General features: G+C 34.2%; 1 protein-coding gene across 1 annotated transcript; it reads right to left on the reverse strand.

Annotated features, from left to right (window-relative positions):
- Nucleotides 1-907: 907 nt before the first annotated feature.
- Nucleotides 908-2610, reverse strand: LOC126713063 (anthocyanidin 5,3-O-glucosyltransferase-like). The gene has a single exon (XM_050412708.1). It carries the CDS (start codon nt 2504-2506, stop codon nt 1088-1090), a length of 1419 nt encoding a protein of 472 aa, XP_050268665.1. The 5' UTR covers nt 2507-2610; the 3' UTR covers nt 908-1087.
- Nucleotides 2611-20654: the final 18044 nt, after the last annotated feature.

Consider the following 20654-nt stretch of genomic DNA (forward strand, 5'->3'; position numbering starts at 1 on the left):
TTGGTACGACAAAAAACCAAAAATGAGACTGGTTACTAGTTTTGTGGTCCAACTGATGTCTGACTGGTGGTCAATTTGATGAGTCATAAATAATTTAATTAATAATTATTAAATAATAAAAATTAATTATACATTTATAATAACTAATAATATTTACTAAAAATATTTTAGGTAATTAAAATAATTTGTAAGTGAAATTTTCAATTAATATAATGGAAGTAATAATATGTTCCAAATGTTTAAAGTTTAAACAAAGAAAATCTAATAATAAAAAAAAAAATTTAGGAGCATTTGAATCAAAAGAAAATATAAACTTCTCCTATTTGCGGTCATTGTTAGTTTAGATTCAAAAGGTCAAACTTCTATTTTCTACATTCTCCTCTACCATTAAGAATTGGTCCGACCTTCCCAGTTGCTGATTTTGACGATTCAACCCCAAGTTCTCTGGTTTTGAGCAATTTTTATGCATTTTCGGATTCCATAAATATTCTGACCAGTATTGACACCGGTTCACAGTTGAACCAGTCGGTCAGGTTTGGTTTTAGAAACCATGATTGAAATAGAACTATTTGATATAAAAATAGTTTAAATTTATTTTGTTTCTCAATTGTGTTTAGATTGAATTATTTTATTTCTTACAAGCTAAATGTTATTTGATTCGATATTTTATGTTCATATGATAATTTGAGTAAGTGATACTACTACTTAGATTTTTCAAATGACAGGCATAGCAAATAATTGTAATATACAATTTTTTTTCTTTGTTTTTGAAAAATTAGCTAATAGTAATAATAGTAGCTACTCACTATTGTAAAGTGTTGTGATAATAGAGCTGAACATGCCTTTTCATTGTAGAGGCCACTCCTCGGAGACCAAATCCACACCAATTTAAGCATACACTAACTAATAGTAATAATAGTAAGTTGTCTCTTTATTTAGCCAAAAAGGAAATTGTAAACCCTTTCTTGAATTCAGCAAAAAACATGAAATTGTTAGACATATTGATGAGTGAACTCATGTCTTTCTTTTCTTATATGGTACAAACAAAAAACAAAACTTAACTTGCACAATAATGCTGCCACCATTGTCAGGTTTGCTCCAACAACTGGGCCAATTGGGCTAATGCAACATGGGAGGAGCCACCTTCTTTCTGGGCTATCATAGCTTCATCTCTGAAGCCCAAAACACTCTCTCTCACCTCTCTCCCAGCTTTGGACTCAAATAACTCCCTCACTCGCTTTTCCAACTCTTCTGCACTCACAAACCCATCTTCCATCTCCTTTAAACCCAATGCCACCTTCATTTCATCCACCAAAAAGACCCTGTTCAACCTTTGCTCTGCATACAAAGGCCACGCAACCATTGGCATACCAACACTAATTGCTTCAAGCACCGAGTTCCACCCACAGTGAGTCACGAACCCACCCACTGAGTCATGACTCAGCACTTCCACCTGTGGAGCCCATTGTTTCACTACAAACCCCCTATCCTTGGTCCTTTCCAAGAAACCCTTTGGCAATAATTCATCCAAGTTTGGCTCTTCCTCATTATTTGGCGGTGGATTTCTTACCACCCACAAAAATCTTTGCCCACTATTCTCCAATCCCACCGCCATTTCTTCCAACTGTTTCGCTGAAAACAATCCCATGCTTCCAAAACACAGAAACACAACACTTCGACTCGGTTGGGAGTTTAGCCATTTCAAACACTCATGCTCATCTTCATCTTGATTGCTGCTTGATATCAAAGGTCCAATACAAAATATTGGAGGAGTTGGTCCATCTTGGACACATAATCCATCCGAAATTGCTTTGACCACTTTTGTTTCGAGCAAATCAAACGTGTTTACAATAATTCCATTTGATTTGGCCATGTGGGCTGCTGTGTTTAACAAATACTCATACCATTCAGCAGTACGATCTGATATACTTCCTGGCATGTCTGAAGCTCGGATAGGCGGTAAGCCAGGAATGTCAAGAAGCATATCACCGAGATCTTTCAAGCTTTTTTCCACTTTTTTATGCAAGGTGGGTATGTATAGAAGCAAAGATAGAGCGCTTGCGCCAGAGGGGAAGAAATAGTAAGTGGGGATGTCAAGGTTTGTGGCCACTTCGAAAGCAGCATCACAGAAGAAATCAATGATAAAGGCTTTGAGTTTGGAGGTTTGGGAAATAGTTTTGAGAGCTTGATGGAGATTAAGGTTGTTGAGGCGTGGGATTAGGAAGGCTTGTGCTATAGGGGAAGGAGTGGATGGGACTTCGGAGATTGGTGGGAGGTGGTGAAAGTTGATAGATGGAGTGGTGGAATTGACAGCGGTGATGTATTGGGTGGTAGAGCTGGCTACATATTGGGGTGCGGTGGAGTTAGTACTTGTGTTTGGTTTGTTAAAGATAAGGATTGTGATGTTGAAAGAAGGGTTATGTTTGAGTATGAGCTTGCCAAGCTCGACCATGGAGATCAGATGGCCTCTGCCTGGAAAAGGGTATAGAACTATGGCATTTTCCATGTTCACACAGAAGAGAAGAATGGCTCAGGGAGGTTTCTTAACTATGTGTGATTGTGTGTGGTTGATATACAATTATACAATTGTAATTAACTCAAGGATTGATGCATATGTAGTTGTTTTCAAGGGGCTTTTGTCCCTTATGACCTTTATGAGGCCCTTGGTTAAGACTACAAATTTTTTAACATAGTAATCACCCTTGTCACAATGGAAGAGCCACATGTTCAAATATAAAATTTCTATGTAAATAACAAATTCTTGGTCAAAACACACTGTAAATGACTATAGATTGGAACATTTTTTAATGACTAAAGTCTGATTATGTTGTGTGGTTTGAAAACTTTCCTCTTACATTTTTGGCTGCTTCGCAAGCTAATTAATCACTGAGGAAATCGAAATATACCCAGCATATTGCTCTTAGATGTTGCTTTGTTCTGATTTGTATGCGTTAGTTTCTAGCAGGAGAGGATCTTTTTGAAAAATATCAAGGGTCAAAAAATGTGACAGCTCATAACTTAACCCAATATCAATCTTAACTGTGGTTAAATACTTAAACTATAGGGCTCTGTAACTCAACCAGACAAATTCTACTGGAAAAAAAAAAAAAAAAAAAAAAAAAAAAAAAAAAAAAAGTTAAAAGAGAGAGAGTTATAGCTCTCTTAGGAGGGAAAAGTGAAAACCAAAGAACACGTTCAAAGCTTCAGAGAACAAGTTCAGAGCACATCTCTATTTCTATCTTGCCAAAACAAAGGTATATCCGTAAAACTTGTTTATGGTTATCTTATTTGATGTTTGATCATTTTTTTTGCATTTATATTGTTGTCTTGGTGAGTTTATATTGTTGTTTTGGTGGTTGGATGCAAGTTAGAGCCTATTTGAATTTGAATTTTTTTATTTTTTGAGATAAAGATTGAATTTTTATAATGGCTAGATGATTCTTGGAGTCAATCTCATTTTTCTACATTTATATTGTTGTCCTCGTGAGTTTATATTGTTGTTTTGATGGTTGGATGCAAGTTAGAGTTTATCTGAACTTTTATTTTTAATTTTTTGAGATAAAGATTGAATCTTTATAATGGCTGGATGATTCTTTGAGTATCTTTTTTTATTTTTTTGAGATAAAGATTGAATCTTTTTATTTTTTTTTATTTATATAAAGATTGAATTTTTATTAGTATATAACATATTTGATTGCCTAGTCTATCCACACCAATGGTCCCTGTTCTGCCTGGTCTATTTTCCATTTGATTGCTAACATTCAAGACTTGGCTATGTCTTCGGTTTCTTGCAATTTTAGTTGGATTAGTAGATGTCGTAACTCCTACGGCAAAATTGATGGTGCAGGAGATCTCTTGACTCAAGGAAGTATTGCAAGTGGAGGTCCGTTGACTCAAGGAAGTACGTTGCAAGTGGATGGAATGAGACGGTTCATAAAGTCAAGCCATTTTTCTAGTTTAGGATCATGTTTTCTAATTTATGACACATGTTGTGATTAAGTGCTCTTGTTTTGTAATTTTCCTGGCTTAGAACTAAAGTTTTGATGGTCCAAAAAATTAGTCACATTTGGCTGCATTCATATGTTCAGATTTTTTATTAATTATTTGGAGGGAATACTTTCCAAAGGAACATTTCCTTTTGATACAAAAGAGCACATCTTTGTTTATATCCAGCCAAAATAGAGGTATAAGTTGTGATTCCAGGATTTAATATAATTGAAGATCAGTTTGGATATTATTGGCTTCTTGATTTACAGCTACCAAAACTTCAGCTCTCTCTCTCTCTCTGAGTTTCAGTCACTAGATCAAAATTTTATATGGTTTAATGAATTTTGGAGCATAGAGATCTATTAAGTTGTCTCTCTTAGCATTCACTTCACATGTAGCTACATAGTGTTAATTCATGATTAATTATGCTATTCATATAAAGTGTTCTTCTAATAAGTTTGTGGATAAATTTATGTTTCATTTGTTTTGGTTTTTTGTTGTTGTGTATATTTTTCTCTTGTTAAGCTTCCCATGTTAGGATATCTTGGAGTCAACATTAATAAATTGCTATGTGCTACATGAACCTCTTTATATCGGTTCAGGGTTGAGCATGTGCTATGTTATTATTAGAGGTAGACTCTTAGGAATGGGTTGGGAATTTATAGGCCTTGTGCTTGGCTTGAACAAGTCAAATCTGAATTTTTTTTAAAACCTGATTCACAAGTTTCGATTGATCGAAAAACAGTTTCAATCGACCGAAACAGATAGAGGCTCGTTAAAAAAAAATTTAAAAAAAAAATTCGATTGATCGAAAAATAGATTGGATCAATCAAAACTGGCAGAGGCTCACTAAATTTGAGGAAAAAACACAGTTTTTGAAAAACAATTTAGGAACAACTCAAAGCATTGACATTGAGGAACAAAATGCATGAGTATGTGATGATATGATTTTCAAAAACAAGAATTGAAACCCGAATTTCCCAAATTTAAAATCTCTTACATTCTCCATAAATTTTCAAGCATCAAATCAATTTTGCACAAAATTCAAAGTATTTGCAAACTTGGTTGGTCAGACCATAAACACACACAATAACATGTACAATGTTTAGCAAATAGTAACTTGTGTAGTGTGTGCAACTAGCAAAAACTTGAGATACATGTGAGGTGATATATAAATAGAAATCAATCACAAAGTCTACAAAATTTATCACATTGAATTTGAAAGAGACTATCACCTAAAGAGTTACATCATATAACTCCCACATCTCCTAGATCATAAGCTTGCAATCATGTAAGTTTCTTGAATTTTGCCTCATAATATACATACCAATTTTAATTTATTCAAAAACTTATTAAAAAGTCAGGATAATGTACACACCAATTTTAATTATGCAATTTGGCATCAAGCCTAATAGTACACACCAATTTTAAGTATTAAGCAATTAAACCGAGGCTACACCTTATATTCTTTTTGTGCATGTGCTACACTTTCTCAAGCACAAAATCTTACGATATGCATTAAGGTGTTCATGATTGGCTAGTGAACAGTAGTGAGATGGTTATTTATGCCTTTCTCTAAAAGTTCAAGTCCGACAGTCAAAAAACATGTGACTTCAAGATCAAGACAAAGTGATCAAAACCATAAACATCTTTCCCACACAACATGCACTACAAAGCTTCAACTAGTAATGTGCAATAAGTAAGCTCATCAAGGCTAAATAAAGTACAAAAGACATGTTAGGTGAAAATAAATTGACCAACCTTGTTCTCAAAAACCAAGAAACTAGTGCAAAACACAATTTGCTTCCCTTTTCTTCCCTTTTTCCTTCTTTTTTTTTTTAATTAAAAAAAAAAACACCTAGAATGAAATGTATGAATGTTATGCAATGTAAATCCTAGAAACAAAAGAATAAAAAACCAAAAAAAATGGTCACAAAGGGTAGAGCAATGAAGCACAAAGACCATGTCAAAAAAACTCAATTAATTCGAGTCTTTTGCATCCAAAACCTTTTAGATGCACCATGAGCATTGGAGTTCTTATTCACATGAGAATGATTACCAACTCTAGGATTGGAATAAAGGTTTAAAGCCTTTACCAATTCACCAATGAGTATCATAGGATCTTGTACTTGAGGCACAGGTACTTTTGGTTTGTTTGCTCTCTTTGTAGCTTGCAGCTTGTAATAGTTTGGACGAATGTGTCCAGACTTTCCACAAAAATGACAAACTCATGCAGGTTTATCATGTGACTTGTCCTTAGACAGGGTAGGCTTCTTAGGTTTAGACTCTTTCAGATCAACCCTAATCTTCCTAGATGATGAAACTTCTATGGGTTTAACAACCTCACTCACAGGGGGTTTGACAGTTTCACTCACAATCTCACTCACAGAAGGTCCAGAAGAAGATAAAGGGTCAAAGTTTGTGGAATGGGGAGCAGACACAGAGATGCTTTCAATATAACCTAATCCAGATTTGTCAGAAGGAGACTTTTGAACACTCAGCATTTGATCAAGTTTAGAACTAGCAGATCTAGCAACAGATAAATCAAGTTCCAAAGATTTAACTTTATCAAGCAATAGCATATTCTCAGTTTTCACATTGTTCAAAAGTTCATTAGCATCAAACATTTTTACAAGTAAATTCTTCTTATCAAGCTCAAGAGATTCAATTTTCTTCATGCCAAGTTCAACATTCATAGCATCCTTTGCAGCAACTTTGAAGTAAGCCTCAAACGACTCATAAGTTGTAGTGAGCCTTTAAAGTTTCGAATCCTTGACAGTCTTAGTTTTTTCATAGGTTGTCTGGAGAATGATCCATGCTTCCTTTACAGTTCCAATGAAGGATATCTTCTTGATAGTTTTTAGAACCCTTAAAAACACAATTGGATTAACCTAGGCAATTAGCCAAGTTGTTACATAGTCCAATTTAACAAAACTAGGTTATCACAATCAAAACAATCATATCATGCAAAGCAGCGGAAAAATAAATAACACAAAGATATGATCACCCAAGAAACCAAATGTAAGAGATCGCGCCCCCAGCCCGTTTTTATAGGATGTTAGGCCAAACCCATGTGAATGGGTGGAGTTGTGTTATTGTCTCTCAAAATGAAGGTTCGACTAGTTATATTTTTCCTTTTAGATTAAGAGTTTTACAATGGAGTCGCCATTTATTTAATTATTGGAAAAATAAGAAAACCATAATTGAAAAATTCCTCATTTTATTAATTTGAAATTGAATTTACATTGATCATAGGAAAATTACATGACTTTGGTCCTAGATACAATCTAAGATAAAGTACATGGCTTTATTTGCTAGTTACAATCTAAAAATCAAAAATTACATGGATAAAATTTTATCTACTAACCCTTGATCTAAGCTCGGAGGCTATGTTACAAGGTGGGAAGGTGTTAGGCACCCACCTTGCCCAGTGAAACCGATCTTCTAGACTATGGTGGTCAACATTCATGTCACATCATCCAATATGTTATCAATCAATTTAATGTGTGTGCATGTGATAAACCCTAATTCATTTTATTAAGCATTGCATTTGGATTGAAAAATAAATTCTAGTGAATCTGTGTGGATGGTGATAACCTAGATTCAAGATTTTGAAAGAATTATTAAACAAACATGTTCTTCATATTTTTGATGTGGATTTAAGATTAAATCTAGTGATATACATGAACATTTGATGAACAACCAAGAACATGTGAAGAACACATAAGAACAATTAAGAACATTCAAACATATTCAAGGGAATTATCATGCTTTAATCTTAAATTATCATCATGGCAACATAAACAAACAGTTAGGGAAGGGGATTATACTTTCATGCAAAATCCATATGGTGGAGGAGGAGGGGACTATTGATGGAGGTTCTAAGGGTGGAGGGAAAGAAGAGTTAGGAGAGAGAGAGTGAATCTCACTCAATACCTTGAGTCTCAAGAACACCAAGATATGACAAGACTACTCAACTTCACTAGAACTCAAGAGAAGAGAAGAGATGGGGTTTTTTGTGTCTCCTAGAATGAAGGAGAGGGGGGGTTTATACAGTAGTGGTTGAGGAAATATGAATGGAAGATCATTTAATGAGGGTTGACAAAGAATCATGAACTTAGACCTCATTTTAGCCTTTGGGAAAATCTAGTGCATTAAATAGAAAGATTGGTGGGAGTGAGGAGTAAGGCAAAATTCGGTTTTCCCGTAGCTGCTGTAACAGCCTGTAGAGCCAACTTCGAAAAATCATATCTGACTCAATTCTGATCGGAATTGTCTCGTTCTTATGCTCAAATTGAAGCTCCAGATGTCTAGTTTTTGGGAAAATTAACCTCATTCACAGATTTAAAATATTCTGAGAGATATGGATGAAATGGTGAGCAGAGGTCATTTGTTAGAAAATGATTTCAACACAATCAACATTAATAAGTCCCAAATTAGCTACCAATTAACATTAAATGGCTCCAATCACTCCCATTTCAGACTTAATTGGTTCCAATTTCACTCTAATTAAAAGATAATTGCACAAATTACTCATTGAATAATTAATGTTTAACTATCTAGTTAATTAGATGTGTGCAACCCTACCATAAAATGTAGTCCTAACCAATCAAATTATGACATATCATTGATCTCAAATTTATTATACTTATAATCAATTGAAATCAATTGTTCATAATCACATATAATCGGACTCAATTTGTGATGGTGCATCTTAGCCATTAAAACTTAATTTGATGACAACTTTCAATCTGGTGGTCCGATTCGGACTTATAACCAATCGATTTGATTGTTACAACATTAAGATCATTTTGGTAAAATGAGAGTAAGGATCTAATGACCAGAATCAAGATGCATATTTTCAATATGAAATTATCATTTTACCCTCCATGTGAGGTTAAATGCGGGTTGCAAAATAGGGTGTCAACACCAAACCGATAAAAACCTGGGGATGATTTAACCTAGCTATCCTCAAGGTAAACTTGAATCCACTATCTTGAAAGAATCGAAATTCATACTATAAGACTTACAAGCCCCCACACTCAACTTCTTATTGCTACCCACTAGTAGAACTTACTGACATGACCACGTGCAAGCTCCGAATCCACGGACTCCTTCTTTCTTGGATTCACCACTAGATACAAGCACACCCATTTGTGTTTCTTTAAACTTCAATGGCAGCAACTGAGTTGATCATCAAGGTGTAGATAATATCTCATCCTTGAAAACCCCAAGTTTGTGTAAAGGAAAACTCATCTAGATCTTACAAGAGATTTACACAAACAACAATATAAGCAATACTAAAATGTGGTTAGGGTTTTCCTTTTATACTTAGGACAAATTAGAAAAACCCTAAACATTTTAAACAAACAAGGGCTGAGTTGGAATTCTGCAGAAAAACGCATTCTGCCCGAGATTCGATCGATCGAGCCTAAGCTTCGATCAATCAAGCCAGGCCGAAATGCACAGTAACTTCTGCATCAGCTCGATTCCAACTTTACATAAAAGATATAACTTTGAGCAAGTCTAAACACTACTAAACAAATTGTTTTGATCATGGTTTGCCAACAATACACATTAGAGTTCTAAATACATAAAAACCTAAGTCTTTAGAACCTAACACTTCTTGAATTCCTCATTAGTGACTGCATTGAACAAAGTGTTCAATGCACTACTGTTGAAGTTTGCCGCCTTAATCTTCGCATCATCCCAATCGATCGGCGCTTCCTTCGACTTGGTCCAGCTTATCTCAACAGCTTGCCACACTTTCTCATCTAAACACTGCAAGAAAGCTCTCATATGTATTTTCTAGTATGCATGGTTAGTGTCATCAAATAAAGGAGGTATAATAAGAGACTGTCCTCTATCCATGATAAACAGGGGTCAATGGATCACACAGCAAAGATTAAAACCTAATTAGAGTGTGCCCACTCTGATACCATTTGATATGTCAAAAACTATTGACCCCTTGTGATAAATTAATTGATTAATTAGCCAAGTTTATTAATTAATCCAATTAACATGCAATGTACGTGGTAGCACAAATAAATCACCAATTAAACTAAGTATACAGCTGAAATTAAATTGACACAGTGATTTGTTTACGAATAGGGAAAACCTATACGGCAAAAACCCCACCGAGTGATTTTAAGGTCACCACTCCCGAGAATTCACTATTATCACAACAAGCGGTTACAAGTAAAAGAATCTCAGTACCTTATACCAACCTACAGTTGAACCCTTACCCCAATACCCAATTGGACTTGTTTTGTAGTGACAATCTCTCTTATTCAATGCATGACTCCCAATACGTGACTAACCAATTGCGCGGATCCCAATACGCGACTTCAATCACCAACTAGAAAAGGTTTTTGGTTGCAAAATTCTTCAATTTATCACACGATGAAGATCAAGAAGCTCCTTGGTCACCAAACCCTATGGTGTACAAACACAGTAGCTTCTTCACAAGAAAGATGAACTAGGACAAATTCTGTCTCCGATCACAATTTGCTTGAACAAAACTTTGCTAAACACTTGTGCAACTTGTGTCACCTTTGACGACCCTTAAAATAATCCTTATATATGTCTAGGGTTGTGAGAAAAGAAAGCCCAAACATATAATCATGGATTGGATGAGAAACAGTCCTGAAAAACTGAACTTCATAAACCTCGACAAATACCCTATCTGTCGAGCTGCTGTCGAGCCACGGGATTCGAGAGCTCTAAGTCTCAATAGATGCTAGCTGTCGAGCTTTAATGAACAGCACTTTTCACAGTTGATTCTTGGACAGACTTACATGGCTTTAACACTTGAACTTGAAACCTTGTTTCTTGAAGCATTAAACACATCCTAGATCTACCCAATTACAAGTAAAGTATGTTTTGTCAAAGAATTAGCCAATTACATAAAATAGTGACATATGTTTCCAACATTGAATCACATATGTCCTAACAGAGGTTTATGGAATTTAATTTTTTAGAGCTGATTTTCATCCAATTCGTGTGTATATGTTTGGGCTTTCTTTTCTAATAACCCTAAACATATATAAAGATTATTTTAAGGGTTGTCAAAGGCTACGCAAGTGTGAAGCAGAGTTTTGTTCATGCAAATTTTGACCAGAGACAGAGTTTGCCCTAGTTCATCTTTCTCTTGAAGAAGCTGTTATGTTTATACATTGTAGGGCTTTGACACCAAGGAGTTTCGCAATCTTCATCGTGTGATAAACTGAAGAACTTTGCAGTCAACATCTTTCTCAAGTTGGTGATTAAGTCGCGTACTGGGATCCACACATCTATTGGTTAGTCACGTACTGGGAGCTGTGCATTGAAAATGAGAGATTATCACTACAGAACAAGTTCAATTGGGTATTGGGGTAAATGTTTAACTGTAAGTTAATATAAGGTACTAGGATTCCTTTACTTATAAACGCTTGTTGTGATAATAGTGAATTCTCGGGAGTGGTGACCTTAAAATTACCCGATGGGGTTTTTGCCATGTAGGTTTTCCCCATTCGTAAACAAATCACCGTGTCAATTTAATTTTTACTGCATTTAGTTAATTGGTGATTTATTTGTGCTACCACGCGTTTTGCATGTTAATTGAATTAATTAATTTACATGGTTAAATCAATTGGTTAATTTATCACAAGGGATCAATACATTCTTGGCCTAACAATTCCATTTCCCATGTCTTTAAAAAGTTTTGCACATTTTCTTCAAGTGACCCAGGAGGGCCATATCTCCAACAACAACAATAACAACAAAAAACTTTAAACTAATCGGATGAGGTATAGATATCTCTCTCTCACACACACACACAAGAATGGAGAGAAAGGAAGGGAGACCTTAGTTCTACCTTCTTCAAAGAGCTTATTGACAACATCATAGTTAGAGCATTAGAGCATTAGCATTCAAATATGTAAAAAAGTTATATTTTACATCCTAAAAATCTACTTTATCTATTTTACTATCTCATTTTGCAACTCACCCTACATCCCAGTTTCAATTTTTAGATACAACTTATTAAAATAATATATAAACTACAACATTAAATAATATAAACAATTCAATTCTCTTTCCTCTCTTCTCTCTCTCTCTCTCTCTCTCTCTCTCTCTCTCTCTCTCTCTCTCTCTCTCTCTGTTTCTCTGGTAAACTCACACACCCAAAACTCAGCCACAAACACCAATTCTTCACCACCAAATTACCCCCAAAAAAATGTCACCACCACCCACCATCACCACAGTCAGTACCCATCCCAAAATCAAACTCATTTTACCAAAAAAAAAAACTCAACCACCATTCCCATAGCCCACCACCATCAACAACAAAAAAAACCCAACCACCCAGCCACCACTCCTAACTCAACCACCACTGAAAACCACCACCAAAACAACCATCACTGAAACTTGCCCAAACAACCATCAACCAAACTCCAACCACAGCCACCACTAACCCAAACCCCGATCTGTGCCATCACCGAAACCCACCACCTAAAATCGCGAGGATCAAGAGGAAGAGTTATGAGAGAAGAGAGTTTTCGGAATTTGAGAGAGAATAAGAGAGAAGTGTTGAGAGTTAAGAGATAAGAGAGTTTCAAAGATTAAGAGAGTTGAGAGAAAAGAGAGTTTCAAAGACTTGAGGGAGAAGTGCAGAGGGTCAGAGAAAAAGAGAGAGAGAGAGAGAAAGAGTGAGTGAGTGAGTGAATATATTAATATTATTTATGTTTACAATCTCGTGAACAGTGGGTAGTAAATATAAGTACCTACTGTTCACGGGTTCTAAAACTTTTAAGATTTACATACCAAGTTGGAGCACTTTTTTGGGTTCTCAGTTGCTAAAATAGCAACTGTAAGGTGTTTACACCCCCTAATGCTAGTGCTCTTAGCATTGGGGGTGTAAAACCCCTTAGTTGCTAAAATAGCAACTGATAATACAAAAAAGAGCTACATTTCGAGATGCAAACTTATAATTTTTTACAACATGTGAACAGTAAGTTCTAATATTTAGAACTTATTGTTCATGAGTTTGTAAACTAAAATATTATATTTTATTCAATTTATCTCTCTCTCTCTCTCTCTCTCTCTCTCTCTCTCTCTCTCTCTCTCTCTCTCTCATTTTGTCTCATTAACTCTATTTTTCTCTCAATTTGTCTCACTGACTCGGACACTCCAAAACCTTGTTGGAAAGTTGCATCGTCAGAAGCTGAAGGCTGATGAGCCTCTCCTTCTCATTCCAACACAAAACTCCTTGGAGTTTGCAGATTGAAGCGAGGATGAGTTTGTAAAGGTCCATGAACATAGCTTGTTGGTCAGGTCAGAGAACGAGTTCTTCACACCTTGCAAGCGCATCACATCATCTTCAATGGAATTTCTTAGAGAAAAGCAGATGATTGAAGCTAATGAGAGAATCAGAAAACTCTTCATAGTGTTTTAGAGTAGCATTTTGATTTTGATTTTTTGTTTTGTTTTTTAGTTTGGATTTTTGAGAGTGAGTGAGATACAAAGATCGATGATGAAGAAATGAGAAAGTGGTCATTGACTGTGTTAAGCTAAGAAAACTCTCACAAAGAATGTAACTTTTGACTGCCAGTTGATTTTTCATTTATCTATTCATTTATTTTATTGGGTTTTAGTTTTTTTTTTTTTTTTAACTGTATATGTGTGGTGTGGTTGTTTGTGGTGAGCAGTGGATGGTGGATGAGTTTGTTGTTTTGGGTTTGTGGTTGGCGGTGTTTGTTGATTGTGACATGGGTGTGGTGTGGTGTGGTGTGGTTGTTGTTTGTGCTGAGTGGTTGGTGGTGGATAGTGGATGGGTTTGTTGTTTTGGGTTTGTGGTTTTGGTGGTGTTTGTTGATTGTGGCATGGTTGTTGTTGGTAGTTTCAATGGTTGGGTTGATATAGGCTTGGCTGGTGGGCAGTGGAGGAGTTGGGTTTGGGTTTAGGTGATGGGAGTGGTTGAGAAAGAGAGAGATAGAAAGGAGAGATGGGTAGTTTTATATTTATATTATTATTTGATGGGTAGTTTATCTATACTATTAATAAAATGATTCCCTATTTGGGTGTCAACATTATGTGTACAAATATACCCTCACACAAATTCTTAAACTCTCTAAAATACCCCCTATCTTATAGTTAAATAATTTTAAATAAAAAACACATATTGGTTAAAAGAGTAATTTACTATGCCTAAGTTTTAGGGTTTTTCCTTTATCTTCTTCATTTAACCCAAAACTTTGGACACTATCTCTATCTCATTTTTAAACATTATTCCACATTACCTTCCCTCTTTCTTAAAAAAATAAAAAAATACAAACAATTATTTATATATCACTTTTAAACATTATAACACTAAACCAAAAATACCAAAAAAAAAAAAGAGCATTATTGCATGTGCAAATCACGTTTAATGAGTCTAGTATTATTTTAATAAGTTGTGTAAACTTGTAATTTACAACTATATGTTTTGTATCCTGTATTTATTGTGGGATTTAATTGTAAGGGTTGTGTGATAGAGAGAGAGTGTGTGAAGACCTAAGCAATTGAAAACAAAAGAGTTTTTGTGGGTAGCTCATGACTAAGCATCCCGCAAAATGATGCATGTGCCCTGCACATGACTGGAATGCGAAGAATTAGGATAGATGGAGACAGCTGTGTTTCATGAGTAGCTCACGAGTAAGGCCTTCCCGCGAGACACTCGCGAAACATTCTGTTTTGCTAGACTGTGATATTTGATACACACTTTCTGTACCCACACTATATATACCCACATTACCCACAAAAGTTGAGGAGTGCTTCAGTGAGAAAACCCTAGCCACAAACCTTAAGAGTTAGAGATTGTTATACCCACAATCCTCTACACAATTGCTTGTGGATTTTCCTCAACTCCTACCTCTCCATTTCCAGACCATTAAGAGGTTGATAGCCCAAAAATTTATCACACCCTTTCAGAGTGTTCAGTGAGGTTTTGGTGCTACTGGGAAGCATTGGAAGAAGCCAAGGATGGCAGATGCAACATGGAGCTTGTTGCGGGATCCGAAAAGTTAGACAAGACACAGTTCCAAGAAGCCTTGTTGGAGTAGGAGCTTGGAGGGCTTAGGTACATCGAGTAGATTAGGCTTGGAGGGTCTCTTGCTAACCCATGTATCTCAACTGATTGTCTAGTGGATCGATTACCGCTTGGAGGGCGGCAGAGAGGTTTTTCGCCGAGTTCTTCGGTTTCCTCTTCGATAACACATCATTGTGTTATCTTGTGTTTGTATTCTTCTTCCCTACTCTTTTACCTTTCATTTTACTGCTGTGTTTTAATGTTTATAGGTTAGAGTAGCTTGTTTGTTTATCCGCTCGCATTTACTCTATTCCGCACTTAGTATTAAGTTAGAGTAAAATCAATCGAGCAGTAACTTTAATTTGGGGGTGTAAAAACTTTTCAATTGCTATTTTACCGACCAACACCCAAAAAAATCAAGTTTATCTGGGTAAATATTGCTATTTGTTTTTAGCAATTATGAATAGTGAGTTCTCAAATATACAACCTATTATTCATGGGTTGTAAACATAAAAAATATATATTATTGGAGAGAGAGAGAGAGAGAGAGAGAGAGAGAGAAACAATTTTTTTAATATTATTTGATTGTATAATTTATATTATTTTATTGAGTTGTATATAAAAATAAGAACTGGCAAGAGATATTGGGTATATTGTTAAATAAGTTGGTAAAATAAATAAAATAGTATTTGAAAATGTATAATTGATCTTTTTTTACATCCTCAAATGTGAATGCTCTTGGGAAACCCAAACCTGAATTTGGTGTTCTTCACTTACTTCTCTTGCCTAACACTTGAGGATGTCATTACTTGATCACTTACAAGAAAATTAAAACTAATGTTGTTTAAGTTGAATTTCATAGCGCAAAAGGATATTATATATATATATATATATAGACTTACCTGCCGAGATAGCAAGAAATATATAAAAGGTCCAGCAAATGTGTGCCCTTAGACCCTTGAAAACACAGTGTTTAACTAAATTTTATTACCAAGCTGATACTTAAGTCAATTAAGAAGATTTAGGTTAAACATTCAGAAGATTTAGGTTAAACATTCATCATACATATAATGCAGTGGAAATATAAATAAGGCACAAATAAGATGACCCATGAAAACCAATAAAACAAACCAGTTTCAAGGTAAAAAAATAAAAAATAAATAAAATAAAAACCCAGGAGGAACTATCCTAAGAATAACAAACCACTATATCAAATAGAATTTTATAGTCAAGAATATGAAAACTTAACTACTGTTATCAAACCTAGCTCTGAAACCCTTAGACTTCTTTGATGTGGATCTACTCCAACATGAACATCCCGTTCACACTTTAGATCTCCAACATAGACCTCTAATCTATGAGTCCAAGACCACATTTAAAGGTTTAGATCCAGCACCTTTGATGACTAGTATGCAGTAACTTCAAATTTACCAATTCAAATTATGTGTAGAAAGATTTCCAGTAGTGACTTTGAAAGGAGAAGGCACCGAAATTTTTAGATCTCAAAAGAGAAGCTCCAAAGTCTCTTCAAAATATGTTGTTGGTCTAATGGGTTGTTGGGCCTAATTTAAAATCTGCAAAATCGTCGTTCTATCAGTCGAAGGTTTCTCTCAATCGGTTGAGCCAGTCGGGTTTTGATTTCTTGAATCTTCAACTTCCTTCTTCTTGTATTTTGACTTGCAAGACCTTGAGCATTGTCTAATATGACTTATTGACTCTATGATTTATACCTAGACAATTTTGAGTTCACGGTTTGCCAATTGTTCTAAATATTTAGAACCTAACAATATAGTTGAATGTGTAAGAGAAATACAATAATAAATGTGAATCTGACCAAGGAATCTTGATGATTACACATAATCAGCTTAAATTTCCATTGATCATATTTTTACAAATAGCTCAAGAAAGTTTTCATAAATTAAAATTAAAATTATTTCTAATATCTATTTTCCTACTGTAATCAAAATAACTAGTAAAACAGTACTCCGTAAACAAATACTATCAAACATGTTACATTCAACAATATAATATTTATTTAAAAAAGAAGCGTGATTACTTCATAGATAATATTCAACAACAGAGCCCTTAAAATAAATAGAATAACTAGACAAGAAATACAATATCCTTTAATAATATCATCACACAACGCAAAACATTATTCTTTAAAACAAGAGACATTTGGAAATCCTCATGTAGCAAGTATAACTCTTACTCCAATCCTAAAATTCAAAATGATATTTAATGTATGTAGCTAAATTGATGGTTATATAAAACATAATGTTTAATATATATAAATATATATATATATATATATATAAAAGCTGAAGCGTAGTATTTATTGTTGCTACGCTCCTATTGAGCCACATTAGTGGCTACATCATCTACCTATTTCCCATTTCTCTCCATTACTTCCAACCATAATTTCCCTTTTATCTTTTCATCCCTCCACTACTCTTAACCTTAATACCATTCTTCATCTATCCCTTCCTCTTCCTTTTATTTTGGCTCTTCTTATCTCCATTCTATTACTATAAATATGTCATTTTCTCCCTTTCTATACATATTTTCTTACATGAAAAATGTTATTAGTCACTCTCTCTCTCTCTCTCATGTTTTATTTTTGTGTGAATTTTTTATTTTTTGTATCTCTACTTTAGATTGATGAATTTATATGTTCTTTAGAATTTTACTTTGGGTTGATGCAATTTGGTTGTGTTTTTAAGTTATTATCTTTTTTCTTTTCTATGATTGTTAAATATTATTTTATTGCATATAAATATAATTTACAAGAATTTTTTCTCATGGGATGGAAGCGTATTTTTAGTTAAGTAGCCACATGGTTGAATCTTAAGAGGAGAACTTAAGGGACAGCACCTAAGGTACTATATCTAAGTTTTTTCCTTCTATTATATAGCATGACTTGGATAGTTTGGTGTTCGACTTAATTATGAATATATTTTTTATTTTGACGCTTCTTCTCCTTATTTTCTTTTCTATTTCTCTCCCGAGAAAGGTGATTATTCTCTCTCTCTCTCTCTCTCTCTCTCTCTCTCTCTCTCTCTCTCTCTCTCTCTCTATATATATATATAATTCTTTTTTGCAACTTTACTTTAGGTTGATGGATCATTGTATTTTTTTTTTATAATACTATTTTGGGTTAATACAATTTGATGGATCATGTGTTTGATTTTTTAATTTTTTTTCCATTAGAAGTCTTCTCTCTCCCTCTTATAGCTTTTGTTTGATTTTTTTTTTTTTTTTTTTTTACATAATACTTAGTTATTTTGGAAGTGGAATTTTGAATTTATATCAAAATACAATCTTGACTATGTATTTGAATGTGTCTATCAACTATTAAAAAAGCCCAAGATGAATATGTATAGACAATATTTTTGTTTTAATTTTTTATTGATTTATTATTTAGTTATAACATCAAAATTAAAGTAGATGAATATGTATAGTTAGAACTACCTAAGATGGATTTATAAAGCCAATATATTTATATATTTAATATTGTCAAAAAATTAAAAGTAAAAAATAAATAATAAAAAAAATAATGATGTGGCCAATGATATGGTGGATGAGAAAGCTCAACAGGAGCGTAGTAACAAAAATGTGATATGAAGATCTAGTTAAAGGTAATTAAATCTTAATAAATGAAAGTGTATGTAGTAAAAAAAAAAATTTAGATCATGTTCTCTTTATGTTGTTATACAAATTATTTTCTTTAATTTCGATAGGTGAAGTGTTCAATTTGAGACAAAGTCTACCTTTTTCCTACATATTATTTTAAATATTAAATTTATAATATGTGGAAGGCCACGTTTTGGTCCCTAAGCCCAAAGGTGATGGAAAAATGAATGTGCGCAGCGGAAAATTAACGGATCTACTTCATTCGATATTGATAACATGTGCTATGAAATTTCAGAATACAAGAACAAGAAAGTGTACCTTGGTGTGATGAATTTCAAAACAAAGATTGTAAACTCTTGGGAATACTTCTAATCTTCACTCCAATTCTACTAATGCCCAAGATGTTTAGTCTCTCAATCAGTAATATGAATTTATTCAAGAGAGAATTAGAGAGTGTCCAACACTCAAATACACCATTTCATGCAAGTTGTTCTTTACTTAAAAGTCTGTATGTTTCTCTCTTAATAACTGATTATCTAATTGGGCTAGCCTTTTGGGCCTTTGCAATTGGGCTCTAGTATGTGGCTTGGAGTGGGACCAAAAGGGACCAATAAGACACTAGCTCCAATGGGCCTTGGACTTTTCTGTCAACTCTTCACAAGTCCAAAGTTACCATTAACTATATTTAATACCACTATATAAATATAGTTGCACTCTCGGTCTTATCTATAAATCATATCCCAAGATTTTATTGTACATGCAATCCCTTCATAAAATATTCGTAGTAATACAAAGTCATAAATGTAGACTGCCACTTTGTAAATTACTATATCTTAATCCTTGAGTACCCGATTTAATCCTTCTAAGTTATTCATCATATATTTATGAAATCCAATTTCATAAATATATACTTTAGTAATTTCTTACCAAAGTGGTTTGGCCTAACTCTCTGAATAACAAACCCATTAAACTTATCTCAAGAGAATATTTTGTATCTCTGTTAAGAGACTATGAATTCCATCTTGAGAATACATGTTCCATCAACACTAAATATGGCTGCTCAACATACTGAGGTTTTGACCGTAACTTTAGATCTTACTCTTGATATATCAAAGCAACCTACACCTCATGATCAGGTCCATTATTCTCTCAAGATTAAGAGTTCATGTAAATATAAGTCGTGAGATTTATTATTCATTTAACAGTCGTTAGGAGAATAATAAATCTCACAGCAGTCCAGTTCAATATGTCTTAACTCTTAAAACATATCAACATATCAACTAGAAGTCTCCACTTCCATGATTAAGACAAATCATCTTAGTTGATATGTTATAGTCTTCGCAGATGAAACGCCCAATTACATCACCGACTATGAACTAAATTCTGAGTTTACAAAGAACTTGTGATTTATATCTTCTGTAACTAAATAACATAAATCACATACTATGCATCTCATGGACTATATGATAATGTCCAAATATTCATGTTACCATTATTTCAGATAATAATAAAACAAATTTATTAATCATAATATTAAGTCATACATAATGTCATACTTAATATCATATATAGCATCATACAATAGGATTTAAGGGCACTAATCCTAATAATCTCCCACTTGCCCTAAAGACTATTGTGCACTAATCTAACTCTCATTCCCTCCAAATGTGACTCAAGGTCCTCTGAGGCAAGCCTTTGGTAAAGGGATCTGCTAGATTATTTGCACTTTCAATCTTTACTACCACCACATCTCCATGAGCAATAATATCTCTAATGATGTGGTACTTCCTCTCAATGTGCTTTCCTTTCTTGTGATTTCTTAGATCTTGTGATTGTGCAACTGCTCCACTATTGTCACAAAACAATGTGATTGAAACTTGCTCCATTCTCATTACACCAAGGTCAGAAAGGAATTTCTTGAGCCAGACAGCTTCTTTTGCTGCTTCACAAGCAGCAACATATTCTGCCTCCATGGTGGAGTCTACAATAC

This window comes from Quercus robur, chromosome 2 (genome assembly GCF_932294415.1).
Source record: "Quercus robur chromosome 2, dhQueRobu3.1, whole genome shotgun sequence".
Lineage (NCBI taxonomy): Eukaryota > Viridiplantae > Streptophyta > Magnoliopsida > Fagales > Fagaceae > Quercus > Quercus robur.

What these genes read in the sequence shown, in the direction of transcription:
- LOC126713063 (XM_050412708.1), bottom strand. Translation starts at nt 2,506, where the DNA reads ATGGAAAATGCCATAGTTCTATACCCTTTTCCAGGCAGAGGCCATCTG.